Here is a 21,940-nt window from a genome sequence, read left to right as displayed (position 1 = left end):
CCTAGCTGCAGGTCGCCATTCCACCTGCAAGCTTGGTCAGGTTGCCTGCAAAAACTCTGCTGCGAAGGAGGCAGGAAAGGGATTGTAAATCTGTTTGGCTACTTCTGACCACCTGATTTAGAGATCTGCCTCACCGTATGAGATGCATGCTGTTATTTAGAAAGCTCCAGCCCACGCCACCCTTCTTCCCATTGCAATCCCAAAAGCTTTCATCTATTAAACATCTTATTTCTATACTCACTGGATTCAAAATAGGTGAGGAGAAAGCCATCTTATAGCGCTTGCTGGAACTGACCGAATGATTCTCCACCTTTTTCTGCCCTCCAAAAACGCAACGAAAGGAGATGCTTATATAGAATTAAGTTTCATTTCCTCAGGAAGCAAAACGTGTGAAAGCAAAACCACAAGGACTGTTTTACCTTTAAATGAGATGGTTCTTGGAAATCTGCTTTGCTGCACAAGCATTTTCCCCCACCTGCACTACATTACCCTGTGACTGATGTCAGCAATTTCTAAAAGCTGATAGAACTGTGGCTTTTACTTTTTTAAAAAATACTATTGTTTGATGACATACCTCTATGCTCTTTGGAAGCCCAGAGCACTTACTTGAATTGTTATGATTTTTCCTTTTATTCGTGATTATTTATTGGGGAAACAAAGTGTTTTCATTCATTAGGAAGCTGTTTTTAAAATTTAAATTTGAAGAAATGTTTGTGGGTATTGATGCTTTTCTTTGTTGTTTATAATAATAAATGTGAGAGAAACGGGATTCTTTCTGGGTTAGAAAGTTTGCACAAGTATTAAGGGAACATTGGGCAGGGAGGAGATATAGAATAAACTTTAGTTTTCTTTTTAAAATAACAACTTGCGTGAGCAGTCATTATTGAAAGGAAGGGTGTCCCTTACAAATACTGAAGATGTATGGTTCTGTTACTGTTTGTATGGTTATGTGTTAAGATACTTTGTACATATGTTCATGATAAATCTATGTATATATTGAAGAAAGAAATGTAACGTACTGCATTCTGTGAATCAATATAACATCTTCTGGGAAGGTTCCACCTTCTGTATCATGTGTGTTACATCAGTGGAGTTCGCTGCCTTCTTAGTAGTTTGGTTTTTATCTTCAGCTGAACACCAAAATGCGTAGCTAAACCAGGGACAGGGAACATTCCCCTCTGAGCAATCATCTGTGGGTTGAGCACAAGCCAGTGATGGTCAGGGCCAGAGGCAACAGCGAACATAGCAATAAATCTTAATTCTACCTTCACACCGTACACAAGAACATAAGAGGAGCCTACTGGAACAATCCAATGGCCCATCTAGTCCAATATCCTGTGGTCACAGTGGCCACCCAGATACCTGTGAGAAACCAGCAAGCGGGACCCGAGCACAAGAACATTCTCCCCTCCCGTAGTTTCCAACAGCTGGTATTCAAAAGTAATATTGCCTCACTGTGGAGGTGGAGAATAGCCATCGTAGAATCATACAATTGTAGAGCTGGAAAGAACACCAAGGGACATCATCTTTTTTTCCTCTGGGGCACATCTCAGGGCCAAGTCTCTGTGATTTAGTCTAGCCTAAGTATTTTTGTGGGGAACATTTGTTTAAAGGTGGATGAGGGCAGATATCAATCTAAACAATCTTGTAATGTTGCTCTCCGCTGCACATGTTCCAGCTTGTCAATATCCTTCTGAAATTGTGGTGCCCAGATATGGACACAGTACTCCAGGTGTGGTCTGACCAAGGCAGGAGTGGCACTATTGCCTCCCTTGAATAAAACCTAGAATAGTGTTAGGGGATTTTTTGCTGCTGCATCACACTGTTGACTCATGTTCAGCTTGTGGTCCACTAAGACCTCTCCATCCTTTTCACATGTACTGCTAGTAAGCCAGGTGTCCCTCATCTTATATTGGTGCCACTGGTTCTTGCTGCCCAAGTGCAGAACCTTGCATTTGTCCATTTAAATTCATTTTGTTAGCTTGTGTCCAGGTCTCCAATCTGTTAAGGTCATTTTAAATCCAGATTCTGTCTTCTGCGACATTAGCTACCTCTCCTAGTTTGGTGTCATCTGCAAATTTGATGAGCATCCCCTCAATTCCTTCATCCAAGACATTGAGCAACAACAGGCCTAGGACAGAACTTTGCGACACCCCACTTGTCACTTTTTTCCAGGATGATGAGGAACCATTAATGAGCACTCTTTGGGTTCAGTCATCCAATCAGCTATGAAAAAAACTGAAAACCAAATGAACACTAGGCCCAGATGGTGTTTCTTCAAATTTCTACAAGAAGTTTAAAGATTTGATTCTTCCTTTTCTAATTACAGTGGTACCTCGCAAGACGAATGCCTCGCAAGACAAAAAACTCGCTAGACAAAAGGGTTTTTTGTTTTTTGAGCTGCTTCGCAAGACGTAAACGTCTTGCAAGTTTGTTTCCTTTTTCTTAACACTGTTAATACAGTTGCGACTTGACTTCGAGGAGCAACTCATAGAACGCGGTGTGGTAGCCTTTTTTGAGGTTTTTAAAGACTTTGGTGATTTTTGAAGCTTTTCCAAAACTTTCCCGACACCGTGCTTCGCAAGACGAAAAAAATCGCAAGACGACAAAACTCGCGGAACGAATTAATTTCGTCTTGCGAGGCACCACTGTATTTTATAAAACAATTGGAATGGTGAAGAAATACCAGGCACTTGGAAATCATCTCAAATAATTTTGCTTACAAAACTAGAATGTTTATAATCTTTTTTATTTTTCTCTGTTATAATTGTTCTCTTTCTTTTATATACAATATAAAATGAAATAATAAAAAACTTTACAAAAAGAGAGTAAAATTAAATAAACACTTTTAAATCTACAATATATTAGACATCTTACAGCTGTGATTCTTGCACTGCAGGAGGGTGGACTAGATGTTCCTTGTGGTCACTTCCAACTCTATAATTCCATGACTGGCAAGCATCAAAGCCTTATAGAAAAAGCTATGATTTGACCTAAATGTCTAATGCAAACAAACAGGAGTGCAGGGAGGATGAGGAAGAGTAAGGGTGGTTTCTTTGAAAAATCAGAGGACAGCAGTCACTGGATATTTCCAATGATAGCATGCACTGAATGAGTGGTTAAATTCATGCTTCTCCCATTTATTTTCCCATCTATATCAGGGATGGTCATCTGGTCCACAATGCCTTTGAATCTGGCCTACTGCCTCCCATTCTCAACCCTGTCCCACCATGCAACAATAATTACGCTTAGATTAAAAAAAAATCAAAAAAACGAAGATCATGGCAACTGGTCCCATCACCTCCTGGCAAATAGAAGGGGAAGAAATGAAGGCAGTGAGAGATTTTACTTTCTTGGGCTCCATGATCACTGCAGATGGTGACAGCAGCCACAAAATTAAAAGACGCCTGCTTCTTGGGAGAAAAGCAATGACAAACCTAGACAGCATCTTAAAAAGTAGAGACATCACCTTGCCAACAAAGGTCCGTATACTTAAAGCTATGGTTTTCCCAGTAGTGATGTATGGAAGTGAGAGCTGGACCATAAAGAAGGCTGATCGCTGAAGAATTGATGCTTTTGAATTATGGTGCTGGAGGAGACTCTTGAGAGTCCCATGGACTGCAAGAAGATCCAACCTCTCCATTCTGAAGGAAATCAGCCCTGAGTGCTCACTGGAAGGACAGATCGTGAAGCTGAGGCTCCAATACTTTTGCCACCTCATGAGAAGAGAAGACTCCCTGGAAAAGACCCTGATGAGGGGAAAGATGGAGGGCACAAGGAGAAGGGGACGACAGAGGACGAGATGGTTGGACAGTGTTCTCAAAGCTACCAGCATGAGTTTGGCCAAACTGCGGGAGGCAGTGGAAGACAGGAGTGCCTGGCGTGCTCTGGTCCATGGGGTCACGAAGAGTCGGACACGACTAAACAACAACAACAAAAAAGCTTCCATTTTCTATTTTGCCAATTGCTTTCTGTGAAGTTCCTGTATTTTCTAAACAGTGAAAACGAAGATGAACTTTTCATAATAAAACAAAAACTAAGCATTTCCCCCTTTTTGTTTCTGCATGGCAAGCATTTTCTTTGAACATGGCTGTGTACACATTGCCATTTACTCTGGCAATCCCACAGCTGGCATCTGAAGCCATGTACACATGATATCAGCAAAAACTGCAAGGTTTTAAGTGGGGGCAATTAGAATAAGATCTATGATTTGATTATTGATGTAAACCCCCTAAATGTATTTTCCATAGTTAAGTTTTTAACTCTATCTTCAGTACATTTTATTTTCTTGCTATGGCTAGCCTCTGATGCAAATAAAGATTCTTCTGCTACATATTGTCAGCCACAATCCATATCTATCATGTAGTTTCTTGATAAATGCTGCTGTTTGATGTGTCGTCCCTCATCCCAGCTTCCATCCAGTTTCAGGATGTAAGCCATGGTTAAGCTGAGTTGTGTACATTTGAGACAGCCATTGTACATGCACAGATGACAGCTTTATGAATGGGATTTGGAGGGATTGCAGGCTCAGGAAAACCAAACAGATAATGCTCCTCAGGTGAAGACATCCCTGCCCCCTCTCTAGTGTGTACTGCCATGTGCAAAAGCAACTTGTAATGCAGTAGGTAGGAGGAATAAGCTCGCTGTAGTTTAAGCTGCTAATGACCCCCAGCTTTAAGTCTGAACTTTACAATGACCTGGAGAACCAAAACTTCTAAAGGTTTGTTTTCCTTTTGTTAATGCATGACAAAAAAAAATTCAGTACAGTCCACTCTTGTTCGCGAGAAAGTTAAAATCTTGCTATGTAAGGACATGTTGGAAGGAGATGCTAGCAAAAGGAAACAACAAGGAACTCTTGAACTTCCTCTCCAGGTCATGTGAAAGTTCAACTCTTGCAAGGAAAACGAAAGATGAATTACGGTAACTATCCATGGCTCGTATTGGGTTATTTCGGAAATAACTGCAGCCCTATCTCCCTAAATCCAGAAGCAGTTGGGCTAATTTCCTAGCCAAAGTGGAGTTTCATGCACACACATGCACACAAACACAACGGACAGTCTGTGATGATCACTTGCAACAATCCTGCCAGATCCCTGGCAGTTTCATGTGGTCAGCAGACATCTGTCCTGAGTGACCTGGCTCCATAAAATCCTTAAACAGGATGCACCATCCATGGGCAAAAAACAGGGGCATGTGGTGGAGTCCCTCAGTAGAGGACCCTTAAGGCAAGAAGGTCTTCTGCAAAGGAGTGACCTTTCCTCTCAACCAGCAGTTTCCAAGGGTGCAGCTATAAAATACAACCAGAGATTAGGGGCCACTCTTGCAAGTCTGCAAATCTATCAGCTTTTGACAACTATATATGCTCAGGAGAATTCCCATAAATTTATTTATACTCCTAAATATTCCATTAGTTGTCTCCTCTGAAATACAAAGTGGCAGAGACTCATACAGCATTTTATATGGAACAAAAATCAAAACAAAAACAAAAGGAACTTAATTCGTTCTGGAGGTCCGTTCTTAACCTGAAACTGTTCTTAACCTGAGGTACCACTTTAACTAATGGGGCCTCCCACTGCCACCGTGCCGCCAGAGCACGATTTGTGTTCTCATCCTGAAGAAAATAAAATAAAACCTACATACAGCAACAGTCTTCTGTTTTGTGTTGTGTTGTGTAAGTAATGGGCCATGCCTGCTAGCCTGCTCCCTAAAATATCACTGGTTTGCTCATTTGTAGGGTGCCTATATTATGCATGTGCAAATGGCTTTAGATACCTACAGTGGTACCTTGGGTTAAGAACTTAATTCGTTCTGGAGGTCCGTTCTTAACCTGAAACTGTTCTTAACCTGAGGTACGACTTTAGCTAATGGGGCTTCCCGCTGCCACCGCTGCACGATTTCCGTTCTCATCCTGAAGCAAAGTTCTTAACCCGAGGTACAATTTCTGAGTTAGCGGAGTCTGTAACCTGAAGCGTCTGTAACCTGAGGTACCACCATATTAGGTTCATAAACTACCATATAGCATACAGTCATACCTCTTGTTACGTTCGGTTCAGGTTACGTCTTTTCAGGTTGCATCCCGCGGTGACCCGGAAGTACCAGAAAGGGTTCCTTCTGGGTTTGCCACTCGCGCAAGCGCAGACACTCAAAACAACGTCACGCACATGCGCAGAAGTGGCAAATTGCAACCCGTGCATGTGCAGACGCAGGTTGCATTCTGCTCATGTTGCGAACGGGGCTCCGGAACGGATCCCGTTCAAAACCAGAGATACCACTGTATATTCAACACAAAAAACAGCAACAATTTGTTGTTGACAAAGGACAGCTGGACATGTAAAGGGCCCCGTTACCAGTAACTTAGAGCCTCATCAAACCTAAATCTGGCCCTGCATCTAGCCCAGCATCCTGTTTTCACTGTGGCTGAAGAGTTGCCTGCATGGGAAACCAGCAAGCACAAGAGCCCTCTTCCCCTCGAGTGGCTTCCTGCAACTGTGGTGCTTTGTTGTTGTTTAGTCGTGTCTGACTCTTTGTGACCCCGTGGACCACAGCACGCCAGGCACTTCTGTCTTCCACTGCCTCCCGCAGTTTGGTCAAACTCATGTTCGTAGCTTCAAGAACACTGTCCAACCATCTCATCCTCTGTCGTCCCCTTCTCCTTGTGCCCTCCATCTTTCCCAACTCCAGGGTCTTTTCCAGGGAGTCTTCTCTTCTCATGAGGTGGCCAAAGTATTGGAGCCTCCGTTCCACATTTGCAAGAACTCTGATTGCATAGCGTGGCGGCCCCTGCCCTTTGGAACTACCTGCCTATTGAGATCCAGAAGGCGCCTTCACCACATTCTTTTCGGTGCCTGCTAAAAGCATTCCTGTTTAGGCAATGCTACCCAGATGCTTGGGGATGTGGGTGGCACTGTGGGTTAAACAACAGAACCTAGAACTTGCCAATCAGAAGGTCGGCGGTTTGAATCCCCGCGACGGGGTGAGCTCCCGTTGCTTGGTCCCAGCTCCTGCCAACCTAGCAGTTCGAAAGCACATCAAAGTGCAAGTAGATAAATAGGTACCGCTCCAGCGGGAAGGTAAACGGGGTTTCTGTGCGCTGCTCTGGTTCGCCAGAAGCAGCTTAGTCCTGCTGGCCACATGGCCTGGAAGCTGTCTACGGACAAACGCCGGCTCCCTCGGCCAATAAAGCGAGATGAGCGCCGCAACCCCAGTCGGCCACGACTGGACCTAATGGTCAGGTGTCCCTTTACCTTTCCCCAGATGCTTAGGAAGGAATCGAATCATAGACTTTTAAAAGCTGGAAGGCACCCCAAAGGTCATCTCACCCAAACCCCTGCATCTCAACTAAAGCACCAATGCAAACTCTGCTTAAAAACCTCCAAGCAAGGAGAGTCCACAACTTCCCGAGACCATGCCACTGTCAAACAGCTCTTAAAGTCAGAAAGTAAGTCGACAAGGTCATTTTAATCCGTGTTAGCATGTTAACTTTGGCGTGTTTTAAAGTAGGGTTGTAGATTTTTGGTTTCTTTGTAATTCGCTTTGAGGGTGACTGTGCGTTTACGATGAAGCGGTGTATAAATTCTATGAAATTAAGTAAGTATGTGATGAATGATGCTTTACAGGGTTAAAGAAAAGGGAAAATGACGTAAAAAAGTATAAAGATAGAAGTAATCTACATTAGACACAACAATTTAGAAAGAGTAAATTTTTTGAGGTCTTAGAACAAAGGAAGTCAATATGTGTATATGTATGTAATGACTAGATTAGAATGAAGATATGGTTTTATTTGTAGATGTATGCTTCTTTGTTTTCTTTTTTGTTTGCTCTGTTTTTCTTTCTTGTTTGTACAGTATTATTTTGGATTCAATGTTTGTAAGTTTTGTAATTTTTGTTGTAACTCTGCATTGAAAATAAAAAATAATAATAATAAAGAAATTAAGTAAGTGCGTCTTTTGGCCCAACCGTTGAGCTCTTCCCCTTCTCCGCCCCGCCCCTTAGAGCTCAACAAACTTCGCTAGCGCTGAGGTAAACGCGCTCTGCACCAGCCGAGCGGCCCCTTTTATAGCCTCTCCTCAGCTCAAAACTTTTCGACGCTTGGGCTCGCGAAGGGAGGGAAGGCGAAGACGGAGAGGCGCAGGCGAGAGAGGATTGGCTGAGAGAAGAGGACGGCTCGCGCCAGCCTTCAGCCGCCAGCGCGCATGCGCTACGTGCTGCTTTTTTTTTTTAACCTCCAAACATAAATCGAAGCGCTGCTGCGGCACGTGATCCGTCGGTGTCACGTGACCAGCTCAAAGGTGGAGACGCTTCTTCCTGATCGAAAGGTTGAGTGGAATATATATATAAAAAAGAGAGAGAGAGAGAGAGAGAGAGAGAGAGTAGCTGCAGTTTTGTGTGCATTTACTTCAGGATAAAGCTCCCTTGGAGCTAGTGGCGCTTACTTCCGAGTAGGCATCCGTTGGGTCAGGCTGTGAGAGAGAAAAGGGAGGGGAGGGCAGGGGAGAAGAGGATGGGGGGTATTGCGGCTGGTTCTGCAAGGGGGTCGCACCTTTGCTTGAGCTGGGGTGGCAAAGCATGCATTTTAAAGACTCCTGCATTTTATGGGGCTGAACTAGATGAAACTTGGGTTCCTTTCCAACTGCACAGTTCTCTGATTCTATGAAGTGGGGCGGGGGGTGTTGACGTTTCCTATCTGCATTTAGCACCTGAAGTACACACTGAGCAGCCACACAGGTAGCCTGGCCACAGTCTTTCTCGCTATCATCAACATCATTATTATTATTATTTTGTCAGTTGCTTTATTGTGCCCAAGGCAACCCAGAGCAACTTAAAACTATTTAAGTGAGACGTATGGTATCTCACCGCTGCGGTGAGATGCATTTCCATTTAAGTTACAGTAGGCTTTTATAAGCAAACAGTTTAATAGATATAAATTAGCAAATGCTACACAAATCTTGTTTGTGGTGGTGTGTTAAAAGTAACAACCCTAGGGTAACCCGTGTGAGAGGATTGGGTAATGGTATGCTATCGGGCTGCTGGCATTGTGAGTGTGGAGGAAGTTTCTGGGCGAACTTCCAGGAGCCGTATTTCCACGGTGGGCAGAGTGAAAGTGAGAGGCATAAACAGAGTTTGAGGACACCTTCCAGCTGGACAAAAGGAAGATGCGAAGCTGTGATGTGAGAGGCTTGGAGGGGCACATTAGCCTCCCAAGTCTGAGGTTTCCTCACCTCTGTCTCCAACAGTGATTAGACAGCTGTTCCTGAGAAGATGACAGAGGGGATGATGGAGGGAGCCACCCCTCTTATGTTCTCTCATCTGTCAGCACATAGATGGAACTGGTCTCTGGACATGGAGGATTCATGGAGCAGTTCCCTTATTTTTTGTATCGCGCCCCCCCCCATCAACCTCCCACATCAACAGCACTGTCTGTACATCCTTTTCTTAATTACTGCTCCGTAATAGGATATAATCAATTGGGATTATCCTGGTAGGTTTATCTCCGTCACAAATTCTCAAAACTGAAGTTGCTTTTGTTTCTTTAGGTAATGCAAACATGACCACCCGGAGGTACAAAACTGTTGTTCAGGGAGAAGCCTCAGAGACTGATTCAGAGGAAGAGGTTTATCTGTCCTCCGTTCCCCAGGCTTCATGTCCCAACCTTTCCGGCGTAAAAATTGCTGGGGAGGCCTCTGAAACAGATGAGGAGGAAGGTGCAAGCCCCTGTAGGCCAAAAGCAGAGCCTAAATTGATCGGCACAGACTTGCCTCCACTGATTGTTTTCAGGAATGAGGATCTGGGGTCCCCCACAGCGGTTGAAGAGAAGCCTGCCCTTCGTATCAGACATCGCGGCCGCTACAGCACTTTGCTACAGCAGAAGCTGATCGAGAGCAATGCCCGCTTGTACTACGATGTCAGCAGCACCGTCAAGCAAGTGTACCAGACTGCTATCAAGGAGATTGGGGCCATAACTGGACAGCTCAGTAACTCCCAAAACGGCATCATCAGCGCATCACACAACATCCGGCTTGTCCTGGAGGACTTGCGTGCTGTTGCAGAAAAGATAGACATCATCACCAGCTGCAACCTGCTGCCTGATATCCAGATAGAGCTACCTCCAGTAAACACCTAGCTGGTTCTAGAACAATAGCTAGCCAATTAACTGCTTTTTGCAGGCAGTTAAAGGTGTTGAGAGAGAGAGAGAGACTGCTGCAACTCTGGCCATAAGGTGCAATAAGAAACTGGAATAGAAGCTTTTGACTCAAAACTTTTGATGCCTAGTGTTTCAATCACACTTGTATATCCTGTAATAATCTTGCCTAAATAGTCCAGCATGGTAGAGTCAAAGAAAATTAAACTGCTCTTGATAAATCTTTTGTTGCGCTTCAGTGTATATTGAATTTTTAAAGCTAATGTTTACCATATTTATACTTGCACCAGCATCTTAAAAGCTTCCATTTCATGTAAAGAAAAAACCTTGTCTGTCCACACATACCTCTGTTCATTTGTGACATGTGAATAGTCTGAGAAAGAGCAGGAAAGCCTGCCCACCTACAGACATATTTAATGTAGGTGATTAAGCAAGTGACTAGTACAGGGTGAGTCCTTTAAAAGAGGCCCCGCGGATACACAGTACACATGTTCCACGGGGCATCTTTTAAAAGTCTTCGCCCTGTACAAGCTTGTGATCCATCATGATGGTGGTGGAACAGGACTGGTTTGAAATTAGTTGTGTCTTTATAAAACACAATCCTCTGAATACAAAAGGCTGAGTATTTGTGGAATTCAGTGAGAGAGTTGTGTTACACCTTGAGTTAATTGTGTGAGCTTGTTTCGTTACTTCATACTTTCTTTTGCAGGTGGTTATGGAGTCTGCTCAGACAAAAATAGCACAACTATATAGAATATCATTGAATGCTGCAGTTTCAAGTATCATTCCATCTTTATCTTCATTGGCATTTATTTTTCATCAAGGAGGCATATGAGCATAATTTACATAACTGCAAAGTATGATTAAGGGTACAAGAGAAGAAGTAAATGATTATCTGAATTTGAGACAAAACAATTCTATCTGCTGTCCAGTTAGTAAAATCTCCATTCAACATCTTTATTCAACACCTGTATATTTGCATCAGTACCAGAAAAAGGGTTTTAACAGAGTTTGCAAGCATGGCTTCCCTACCCACAGGTATCCCACAAGGTTACCACATTTTTTCCTGCAAGTGATCCTTTCAGACTATAATTCCCAGGGTTCCTTGTAGGGAAGCCATAGTAGTAAACATTAGCCTTGCAGGTCAGGTATGCCTGACGTGGTTTGAAGCAGCGCTGATCCACAGGGGGAAAAGGCACTACAGAAATATATTTGCTTTTCTCTTTCAAGATAGCTTATTTAAAATGTTGTGTAAGAAGAACAGAGACTCGTCAGTACTGCACACAGGAGAGGGTCACATCCCCAGCTATTTCCAGGTGGTCCACCTGTCCTGAAGGGATTCGATGGGTATAATTGAATATCACAATTCCATTCACAGTCACCTGATAGTGATTCTTTAGGTTGGTGATCTCCATCTAGTGGTAGAAAGTAAGAAATGTTTTATTCTGAGTTTTCAAACCATACTAATCCACGCACAAGAGACACGGAGCAGGTTTTATCCATTATATCAATTTTATTAGGGTTGCCATACTGTTGTTGAGGGGTTTTGTTTTTTTGCAGAATCACTTCTGACATGGGTTGCTAAACATCCGGATTTTCACAGACATCGCAGTGATTTCTGCCCGGACACTTTCTGACTGCCAAATCCTGGCTCTGTCTGGGAAATTATGGACGTATGGCAACCCTAATTTTATACCAGTTTAATGATTTCCTAAAATGAAGCAGTTTGTTCAGAGTGCCAAGAATCCTGTCAGATGTATAGCACTACTTTATAAAAGTATAGCGCTCTGGTCCCAAGAAAAGTCCAGCCCCCTACTGGACTACGGTAATTAGGCTAATCTGGGGAGGGGGCAATCTCTCCCTTCTTAGCTGCTTAAAAGGCATTGTTTGAGACAGAATGCTGGAATTGATGGTCTGATGTGGAAAGGCAAGTATAAGCCAGTAAAATGGCTGTAGGAATATAAACACTGCTTTCCTTGATCAGACCAAAGGTCCTTCATGTGTTTTCACCTGCACATGAAGAGCAGGAAGAAGTGGCCAGTTCCTCTCTGCTAAAAGGGCAGGGGGCAAGGAGAGTGTTGGAAGGGTCTTTCCAAGATCAGCTGTTGAAACTAATAGCTGCCACAGAATGTCAGAAGCTTCTGTGTAACCGTTGCAACCTAAATTGGTATTGTTGATGAGATGTGCCTTCTGACAAAGATCTGAAATTTAAGCCAGTGCAAATGCTCATTCCCCAAAGGTATTTCTTACATGGAAGGCCTGGCCAGAGGAGAAAGGCATGGCAGTCAAGTGCCTCTCCTCAGAGCCCCAACTGCCATGGATCAAGGTGTTCCGGACTATTGCTCCCTCCTTCAGTCGGGGGTTGATGTGCAGGGCAATGTTGCCGCTCATTGTGTTTTTCAGGTTCACATGGAATCTGGGAGAAAAGAGGTTACAATGCATATTCCTGGGGTCTCCAAAATGATACAACACAACTTTTAACCCAGCATAGATCTTAGAGAACCAAGTATTCCTAATCCTTTGCAAATTTAATGTAGCTATAGAGTGGAAGCAATACAGAAGTTTCCCCACTTATGCACGACTGCATATATGCGCATTGCCGGGATAAAGATAAAATCAATTTAAAGGGCAAAAAGAGCCTAAGAAGAGCAGAAAAACTGCAAAAATCACATGAAAAGAGCAGGAAAATGGCTAGCCTTTGCACAGACCTTTGAGGGCTGTGGAGAGTTGGGAGTTTGAGAAAGGAGGTTTGGAGGGAGCAATTGTGATGGAGTTTGGCAGATTCTTGGAGGAGTTTGGTTTTTTAGATGGTGTTCCCCACTATATACAATTTCACGCACACCTGGAAATGTAACCCCTGCCTACAAGAACTTATAAAATGGGTGGGTGGGATAAATAACTTCTTCACAGCTTTGCAAATAAATCTACTGAAGTTACATGCCCACTGAAAATGTTTACTAGCCTGGCTGCTCCCAGTATAAATATCTAATGCTATCCTCTTCTGTACACTTAACTTGGAGTGGGCTGCACTGAACTCACTGGGATTTAGTTCTCAGTAAATATGCATAGGACCTGTTAGTTGCATGTGGCCAGAAAGAAAAACTTATTTTGATCATTTTTGTTCTTGCCATAGCCTTGAGGACTCTCCATTATTTGCCACAAGTGACTGGGTAAGTGACTATTTACAATCTGCTGTTTCTTCGAGAAATACACAAAACAAATGGGTATTTGAGAGTACTTACCTGATAAACATTCTTCTTGAGCCTGCCTTTCTCTGCTTCTTGCTCTACAGCCATCTTAAATAATTCACTCTTGCATCTGTTTGGCCTAAACTTCTTGATCTGGCTTTTATTTCACTCATGGCTCATCCAGACTACCTTTTATGCCACATTTCTAGGCACAGGTCTGGGATTTAAAGCTTTGTGTCCAAGCAGGTTTTCTTTTTTGTCCCGGTGGTTTCCCTAGGGAAACCTGCACTTTACTGCTGATTATGGCAATCAGGTTTTCTGCAGATTTTTATTTGCTCTGATTCAGCAGTAAAATGCGGATTTTCCCAGGGAAGCACTGAGATGAAAAAAACCCAACCAACATCACTCTGACACACAGCTTTAAATCCCAGATCTGTGCCTGAAAAGCGCAATGTAACAGAAAGTCTGGATAAGCCCATGATCTTTTTAGACCTGAGTCTGCCCTGGATCAGATTTGTATTACCACACTGGTACCATCCCTTTCCTCCAATATACAGTGGAACCTCGGGTTACGTACCGTCCTCCTTATAAATGCTTCAGGTAATGAGCTCCACTTATCCTGGAAGTAGATGCCCCTAGTTGCAAACTTTGCCCTAGGATGCAAGCAGAAGTCGCGCGCCAGCAGCGTGGCGGCAGCAGGAGGCCCCATTAGCGAAAGTGCGTCTCATGTTAAGAACAGTTTCGGCTTAAGAACGGACCTCCGGAATGAATTAAGTTCGTAACCGGAGGTACCACTGTACTCAGGGTGGCATCTTTGAAGATTACTTTGCCTTACCCTCACAATAACCCTATCAGTTTCTGGCTCAACCTCATCCAGTGAGCTTCATGGCTGAACGAGGATTTGAACTCTCCAGCCGAACCACAGCGCTCACCACACTGCCTCTCGTTACTGTCCTCATTTGCAGAAAAGCAAACCTGCACCTAGGAGCCGCAGGTTGACCTAGAAGCTCAGCTTCTGCTGCATGTGTGAATGTTATGAAATCAGCCACCCTTCATGACACTTGCATGTCGTTCCCAAACAACGTCACTGCCAATCGAGAAAGAAAATTACTCTGAAAGAAATAAATATTTTGGAAAAACCACACACAGCAAAGGTAAACGTAGTAAGAAGGCAGCAAAATAAGATTCAAATGTGATAGGGAAGCGAATTAGATTGGTTGTATCTCTGGAACCTGCAGACATAATTTGACAGATACCGTATATACTCGAGTATAAGCCGACGCAAATATAAGCCGAGGCACCTAATTTTACCACAAAAAACTGGGAAAACTTACTGACTTGAGTATAAGCCAGTTCACCACACCACAAACCTCCTGGTGGGCCAGAGTGCGTGTGCACATGCGCACACGGCAGAGGGGGCTTCTCTCTCCCCCCCAGCCCCTCCTGTCCCCCAGCCTACCTAGGGTGCTGCCAAGAGGCGGAGGCTGGTGGCGGCAGTGGCGGAGTAAGAACAAGCAGCCCAAAAGGGCTGCTTTCGGGCTGCTTGTTCCTCCGCCGCCGCCGACAGTGGCAAAGGCAGAGGAGGAAGGAGCAGCCTGAAAGGGACCCTCACTCAAGTATAAGCCGAGGGGGGCTTTTTCAGCATTAAAAAATGTGCTGAAAAAGTCAGCTTATACACAAGTATATACGGTACTTTCTGATTGGCTTCAACTTCATATGATAATTGAATGTAGGAAGTTGGTGTATAATATTGCCCCCTCTGCTGACACACCTGTTTGCGTGAAAAGGCACATTCCCCACAATTGTAATCTTGCGGAACTGAGTGAAATTCCCCGGGATGGCAATGTGGAATGGTACAGCCTGGGAAAAATAACAACAGGGATTCAGTCCTTCATCAAGAGAAGCAAGAAGACAAAGCAGAACTAAGACTCCCAGAAGCTGAAGCCACCCAGGAAGCTGAAGAATGTTCCTGCATTCAGAAGTCAGCACAGGTGGATCTTGATCTATTATCAGAGGCGGAAATTGGGTAGGCTGGCTGCAACCAAAGGACACAATTTACAAGTCAGCTGTAATCACTCTTCCTTAGCCCTAAAATGCAAATACATCTTGAATTGCTAGAACCTTCCCACACTGTATCTCTACCCTCCAGCCCCTATTGGAGCAGGGAGAAGCAAGGTACAGTTTCATGCCTCTGATTATGAGGCGCCTCTAAACACCAAAAAATGGACTAGTTTCTTAGTTTTTAGTTGCATCCTTGCCTTTGTGCCAATATATATGCAAATATCAAACGTCATTATTTCTATCTTCCTTGTCTTTTCTGATAAAATATACACATCTTCTTGGTAGTGCTATGGGATCTCTTTAACTTATAGCTTATGTTATGTACTGAGTTGAATAGGATCCAAAAGGCAGCAGTCTGATTGGTCCTAGAACAATAGGATTCAGAATGCAGCAGTCTGATTGGTCCTAGAACAATGCAGCAGTATGACTGGTTGGCAGGAACTACCCAATCATGCTCCAGATAGAAGTGAATCCACAACCTGATTGGCTTACAGTAGAATTCCGGAATTAGCCAATCATGTGCAGCCCATTGTGTAAATAATGTATATAAAGCAGGTACTTTGAGGGGACATTCATTCATTCCTCCTCACCACTATGAGCTGAATAAAGAGCATGAAATCACTTTGCGACTCTATTTCAGCTTATGTCTTAAGGGGAGAAGCTGCTGGCACGCAGATCAAATCTCGTGATTATATTTGCACCTTGGTTGCCTCTTGAACTTGCTTACTTAGCCTTTTCTTTCATTGCGCCCTGCCCAGACCCTCTTTGGCTCCAGTCTGCTTTGCTGCCTCTTAACACTCAGCTTTCCCTAATCTAACTATGCAACCTATGTCTAGACTTGGCCTGATGCCTGTATAAGATCAGGCCAATCTGTCTTGACTAAGCGTCCTGTCTCCCAAGAGTGGAAAGATTCAGGAGCTTCAGGGGGAAAATGCCACAAGAACACTTCATATAGCCAAAAGGAGATGCATCTGTTGTGTGGGTGTGTTGTAAATTATATTTGGGGCCTACAGGCTGCCAATTTACCATCTTTAATCTATGTCAAAAACGAGCAGAAATTTCTAAATTTATCTATGATGGAGGACCAAGAAGCATAGAAAACAGAACACCAATATACTCACAGGATTGGACAAAGTTATTCCACTGTTACCCTGAGAAAAGATGAAGAAACAGAGAAAAAGTGAAAGGCCTTGCAATAATAATACTGTATAGCAGAACCGAAAAGCATCAAAATTCAGTCTAGACCAAACCCCTGCAGTCCTGCCTTATCTAAACTAGGTAGACTACAATATTGCCCCAGATTTTAACCCACACACCTGGGCCGTCTTCTTCTTCCTTGTCTGCAAAGAATGAAAAGAAAAGCAATCATTTAACTTACATAGAACTATTGTTTGTATTATTATTATTATTTTTGTTTCAGGGAACACTTGTTGAACCCAGTGAATAGGTGGAGCAATCAAATGTCTCCAGAGTTGTCCACTAACTAGAGAAAATGTTTCACTGACTAGTCTTGCCAGTGCTTTTTTTCTTAAAAAATGTTTAGGGGTATTCTCATTTTCCTACTCATACTGAAATACTGCCCCTTAGTGAGGCCAAACTTAGATTCACAAAATGATTAGGGGTATGTGTCCCCCCAGAAAAAAAACACTGAGTCTTGCTTTTTGATTAGTCAGTTTAAGTAACCCCACCCCCCCTCAATATAATTTTAAATGTTTTCTTTGTAAGGGCCCTGCATGAAATATCAGAATCTATACCACGGGTGTCAAACACAAGGCCCGCGGGCCGAATCCGGCCCGCCAGACCTTGTCATGTGGCCCGTGTAGCCACCGCCGGCCTTCACCTTTTATTCTCGCGCTTTTTTTTTTTTGACACAAGAAAGCCGCCTCTTCAGCACATGCGCGGCAGCCTACAAGCCAGAGAACGTCTGCCCTCTAGCGGCGCCGGCCATTCTACACAGGAAACCTCCACTTTACATGCATTCAGGAAACCTCCACTTGTTTTTATATTGAGCGCATGCCATCCTGTGATGTGACATATCCAACGGCTGCCTGAACAACCGGCCCTTTGAGGGTGACCAAACTGCTGATGCGGCCCCCCGATGAATTTGAGTTTGACACCCCTGATCTATACTAAGAAAGAAAGGAAAAATCATCACTCTGGAATCTATGAATACTCCAGCTTCTTCTCATTTAACATCTCACCCTAATTTTTAACCCCATTCTTCTCCTAATCCTCACTTCCTCTCTGCAATCCTGACTTGCCAGTGGGCGGATCTATACGTAGCTCAGTGGGAGGGAACAAAACTCTTCCACAGTCTCATTATTTTGCAGGTAGGATTGAAAACGCATACCAGAAAATTTAGGTTTGCACAATCAAAGTGGATTAAGCACGTGGATCAAACGGCGTTTCCATGCGCTGCTCTGGTTCGCCAGAAGCGGCTTAGTCATGCTGGCCACATGACCTGGAAGCTGTACACCGGCTCCCTCAGCCAGTAAAGCAAGATGAGCGCCACAACCCCAGAGTCGTCCGCGACTGGACCTAATGGTCAGGGGTCCCTTTACCTTTACCATGTGCTTGGTTTGTTTTTCTGTTCTTTTTCTAATATTTCCCTACAACTGTTTTTCATGTTGTATATACATTGATTTTAAAAAATGGACGAAGAAGAAGAAGAAAGTCCCACAGATTTCAACAAGACTTATTCCCAGCCAGGTAACTGAGTATAGGATCGCAACCTGTGGAACCTTCTGCCTGGAAAGCATGTACAGTGGTACCTCGCAAGACGAATGCCTCGCAAGACGGAAAACTCGCAAAACGAAAGGGTTTTTGGTTTTTTGAGTTGCTTCGCAAGACGCATTTCCCTATGGGCTTGCTTCGCAAGACGGAAACGTCTTGCGAGTTTGTTTCCTTTTTCTTAACACCGCTAATACAGTTGCGACTTGACTTCGAGGAGCAACTCATAGCTAGCGGTGTGGTAGCCTTTTTTGAGGTTTTTGAAGACTTTGGTGATTTTTGAAGCTTTTTCCAAAACTTTTCCGATACCGTGCCTCGCAAGACGAAAAAATCGCAAGACGAAGAAACTCGCGGAACGAATTACCGTATTTTTCGCTCTATAACACGCACCCGACCATAACACGCACGTAGTTTTTAGAGGAGGAAAATCCGTAGGCATGCCACCCGTAGGCATTCCCTCCATAACACGCACAGACATTTCCCTTTACTTTCTAGGAGGAAAAAAGTGAGTGTTATGGTGCAAAAAATACGGTAATTTCGTCTTGCGAGGCACCACTGTATCTTTCTCATGGAGCTATGCCCTGCTTCCACTGAGCTCTGGGCTCAGTGCCAATCCATTTGCCAACAGGATTCTGTTGTTGTACGGCAACCACAACAAGTCACCATTTGTGAGTGGATCAGGGTGCCAGGTTGTGCCTTAGGCCTCCCATCCTTTGACCCAGTAGTTTATAGGATCTGTGAAGTTTCCACGAAGCTACTCACAGAAAAAGATGGCTGCACAAAGTTCGGCTGAGCAAACATACCACCAACCTGAAAAGAAAGAGATATATCGTTAAGGGAGCATTAACTTTTGCACTGATAGAAGGATATTTAGTGTTTTGATTCTCTTAGCTCTGGGATGCAGTTTCAGCATTATTATTATTATTATTATTATTATTATTATTATTACTGCAGGCAGAGGTCACTTTAGTGCTGCTAACACAGCCATTTGACTTCAACCCCAGAAGCGTGCTCTATTGGTATGTTTAACCTAGAAGACTGAGGGGGGGGTATGATAACACTGCTCAAATATCTGGAAAGCTGTCACAGAGAAGAGGGGAAAGACTTATTTGCTCCTGGGAAAGATCTAGATCTTAAGTTACAGAAGGGTAGACTTCAGTTGAACATTAGGATAAATTTTTTAATGGTGAGAGTGGTTTGACAAAGTGGTCTGCCTGTTCACTGTGCATTTGGACACCTCTTAAAATATCGTTGCAAAATTTTGCATGGTGGTTCCTGAGATCAAGACACAGGTTTTTGTCTGTTTGGATATAGCTAGATGTCATTTTGAGCCTTTCAAGACTGATTTCCGAGCAACGCAGGGTATGAGACCACTGGTTACGTATATGGGGTCATGGGGCTTGCGCTTACTGGAGGTCTACAAGTTGACGTTAGGCAGCCTTGTTCTAGGAAGGCCTTAGTGCTGAACAGTGGAGAAGGTTGGCCCAGATGATCTGCACAACAGGTGTGGGGAACCTTTGGTCCTCCAGATGTTGCTGAACTATAACTTCCATAATTTCTGGCCACATTTGCTTGGGAGTTGCAGTTCAGCAATATCGGGGGGCGGGGCAGAGGTTCTCCTAGTCTACAAGGCTCCTCTAACAGTGATTCTGTGATTGGCTTCCAAGAATTAGGGAGGTAAAGGTTCAATGTGAACACAAACAGGATTCTCAGCTATTTTCCCCCAGTGCACCATGTGCTCAACAGCCATGTGACTAGGTCTTCAGAGGGTGACCTTGAATAAGTCACTTATTTCTCCGTTCCAACCCAGAAAATGGGAAAACTAGTGGCCTACTTTGCAAGGAGTTATGAAGGTGAATGTAGTACAGTGGTACCTCGAGTTACAAACGCCTCAGGTTACAAACGGTTCAGGTTACAAACTCCGCTAACCTGGAAGAGTTACCTCGAGTTGAGAACTTTGCCCCAGGATGAGAACGGAAATCATGTGCCGCCAGTGCAGTGGCAGCAAGAAAGCGAAAGCACACTTCTAGTTAAGAACAGTTTCAGGTTAAAAACGGACCTCCGGAACGAATTAAGTTCATAACTAGAGGTACCTCTGTAAAGCACTTTGTGCATTGAAACTGCTACATAAATAACCAGTACTAATCAATCCCAACCAGCCCGCCCCCCCCCCACTAGATTTGCAAAGCAAAGAGATGCAAACAAACTAAGGGTTTCTACTTACTGTGGTGGCTGTCACAACATTGTAAGCAGGAGGGGTGTATGGGGGTGGAGGCTGAAACACAATAAAAATACATTTGGAAATAACTATTTTTTTATTTAAAAAACAAAACAAACAACAACACAACTTGCCCTTCTGGCACTGTCTCTTTTCCCAATTTGATCCAAAAGCCATCAACTGCCACCTTAAAGTGATACACCCATTAGTAAATATATGAATGAGTAAATAACATTATTGGCTTCCAAAGCAAAAAAAAAATCCTTTTTTATTTGTTTGCTTCCGAAGCAAGTTTGCATTTCTTATGCCCTCTTAAGATTAAGTATGAGCACACAAAGCCACTTTGTACTAAGTCAGATCACATATCCAGCTTGGCCCATTCTGCTTACTCCAGCTGGCAGCACCTTGGGTAACAGGGCCATGAGACTTCTGGTAGAATCCTCAGACATGCCTCTCACAGTTCTCTTACCTGATATTTGAAAATTTGAAACTTAGCATTATTGGTGGTGGTACCTTATTTATGGAATGCATTCTCTGATAGGTCTGCCTGCTGCCTACTTTCTTATACTTCACGTATCAGGCAAAGGCTAATCAAGAAGAATCTTAACCCTGCTGGTCACCTTGTGATATAAAGCAAAATCTTCTGTTTCAAATATTTGTGGGTACTGAGAAATCAATTTCAAGAACTGGCAAAGACGCACGGCAAGTACGTTTCAAAAAATAACTTACAGAACAATCCTAATGGGACACAACGTGTGTGTGTGGAATTCTGTCAAATTCTGCCAAGTCCCAAAAGCTTATGCCAGGCAATGCAGTTGAAGGTTTATTTGGGGTCACAAGGAGGCTTGGGATCCTGTACACCCACAGCCTCCTCTGACAGAGGCTTGGCATGGCACAACACAGTTCATTGTTGGTCTTGCCACCGCTGGTGTAGCAATGGCAGAGCACAGCACCGATGGCACTTAAGTTTTCTGCCACCACGAGGAAGAAGAGTCTGTCTGCAAACCACCCTCTCTGGCACAGAGGGAGGTCTGCAGCATCCCTCCCCAGGACTGCGCCCCAAGAAGGGTAAGTTGTTCATACAAATTCACTGCATCTTGTTTCTAGTGTTCAAGCTCGCATGAGAACTGCAACCACAAATGTTTTGTCTCTTCCGACTCCATATGTCACCAGTTGCCAGCACCTCATTTTAAAAATTGACTGACACATTTCTAAGTGTTCTCCTTTGATTTGCAAATGGCTGCTACCCACATTACAAGGTACATGATCCACCATGGTAAGCTGAAATTGGAGAAGGTGTAAGAGGTGAAACTGTGCAACTCACATTAGTGCCAGCAAAGCTGATGCAGTTCAAAGAGACATCTCCGTTGATCTGCAATGTCTGGACCTCATGGAAAGGAAGGCGGTGTCTGTACTCCAGGAAGTGGTTGCCATTGACGGATACCTAGAATAATGGAAGGAGGAGGTGAGATTAGTTCTTGGGAAACAAGAGGCAGAATTTGTGCTTTGTGGGCTCCTAATCCGGGGGTGGAACTTGGAGGGACAACCTAGTTAAGGTGTTGGAGTCAGTGAGTTGAACTAGATTATAATCAGAGTAGACTCATT

General features: G+C 43.8%; 2 protein-coding genes across 2 annotated transcripts in view; one reads left to right on the top strand and one right to left on the bottom strand.

The window, feature by feature from the left end:
* The window catches only part of LOC128418999 (uncharacterized), a 54,889-nt gene that overhangs the window by 28,474 nt on the left and 4,475 nt on the right, over nucleotides 1-21,940 (bottom strand). Inside the window, exons 3-12 of the mRNA XM_053399226.1 lie at nucleotides 21,660-21,779; nucleotides 20,342-20,392; nucleotides 18,880-18,927; nucleotides 16,704-16,727; nucleotides 16,509-16,538; nucleotides 15,098-15,186; nucleotides 12,389-12,554; nucleotides 11,422-11,553; nucleotides 8,433-8,459; nucleotides 242-355 (exon numbers count right to left, since the gene is read on the bottom strand). Coding sequence (XP_053255201.1) covers nucleotides 242-355; nucleotides 8,433-8,459; nucleotides 11,422-11,553; nucleotides 12,389-12,554; nucleotides 15,098-15,186; nucleotides 16,509-16,538; nucleotides 16,704-16,727; nucleotides 18,880-18,927; nucleotides 20,342-20,392; nucleotides 21,660-21,779 — 801 coding nt within the window. The remainder of the gene's footprint in view (nucleotides 1-241; nucleotides 356-8,432; nucleotides 8,460-11,421; nucleotides 11,554-12,388; nucleotides 12,555-15,097; nucleotides 15,187-16,508; nucleotides 16,539-16,703; nucleotides 16,728-18,879; nucleotides 18,928-20,341; nucleotides 20,393-21,659; nucleotides 21,780-21,940) is intronic.
* BLOC1S3 (biogenesis of lysosomal organelles complex 1 subunit 3) lies at nucleotides 8,211-10,359 on the top strand. Its single transcript, XM_053397824.1, has 2 exons — nucleotides 8,211-8,315; nucleotides 9,534-10,359. Exon 2 carries the CDS (start codon nucleotides 9,545-9,547, stop codon nucleotides 10,118-10,120), a length of 576 nt encoding a protein of 191 aa, XP_053253799.1. The 5' UTR covers nucleotides 8,211-8,315; nucleotides 9,534-9,544; the 3' UTR covers nucleotides 10,121-10,359.

The sequence above is a fragment of the Podarcis raffonei genome, chromosome 8, assembly GCF_027172205.1.
Source record: "Podarcis raffonei isolate rPodRaf1 chromosome 8, rPodRaf1.pri, whole genome shotgun sequence".
Lineage (NCBI taxonomy): Eukaryota > Metazoa > Chordata > Lepidosauria > Squamata > Lacertidae > Podarcis > Podarcis raffonei.
This window is presented reverse-complemented; position numbering and strand designations above follow the sequence as displayed.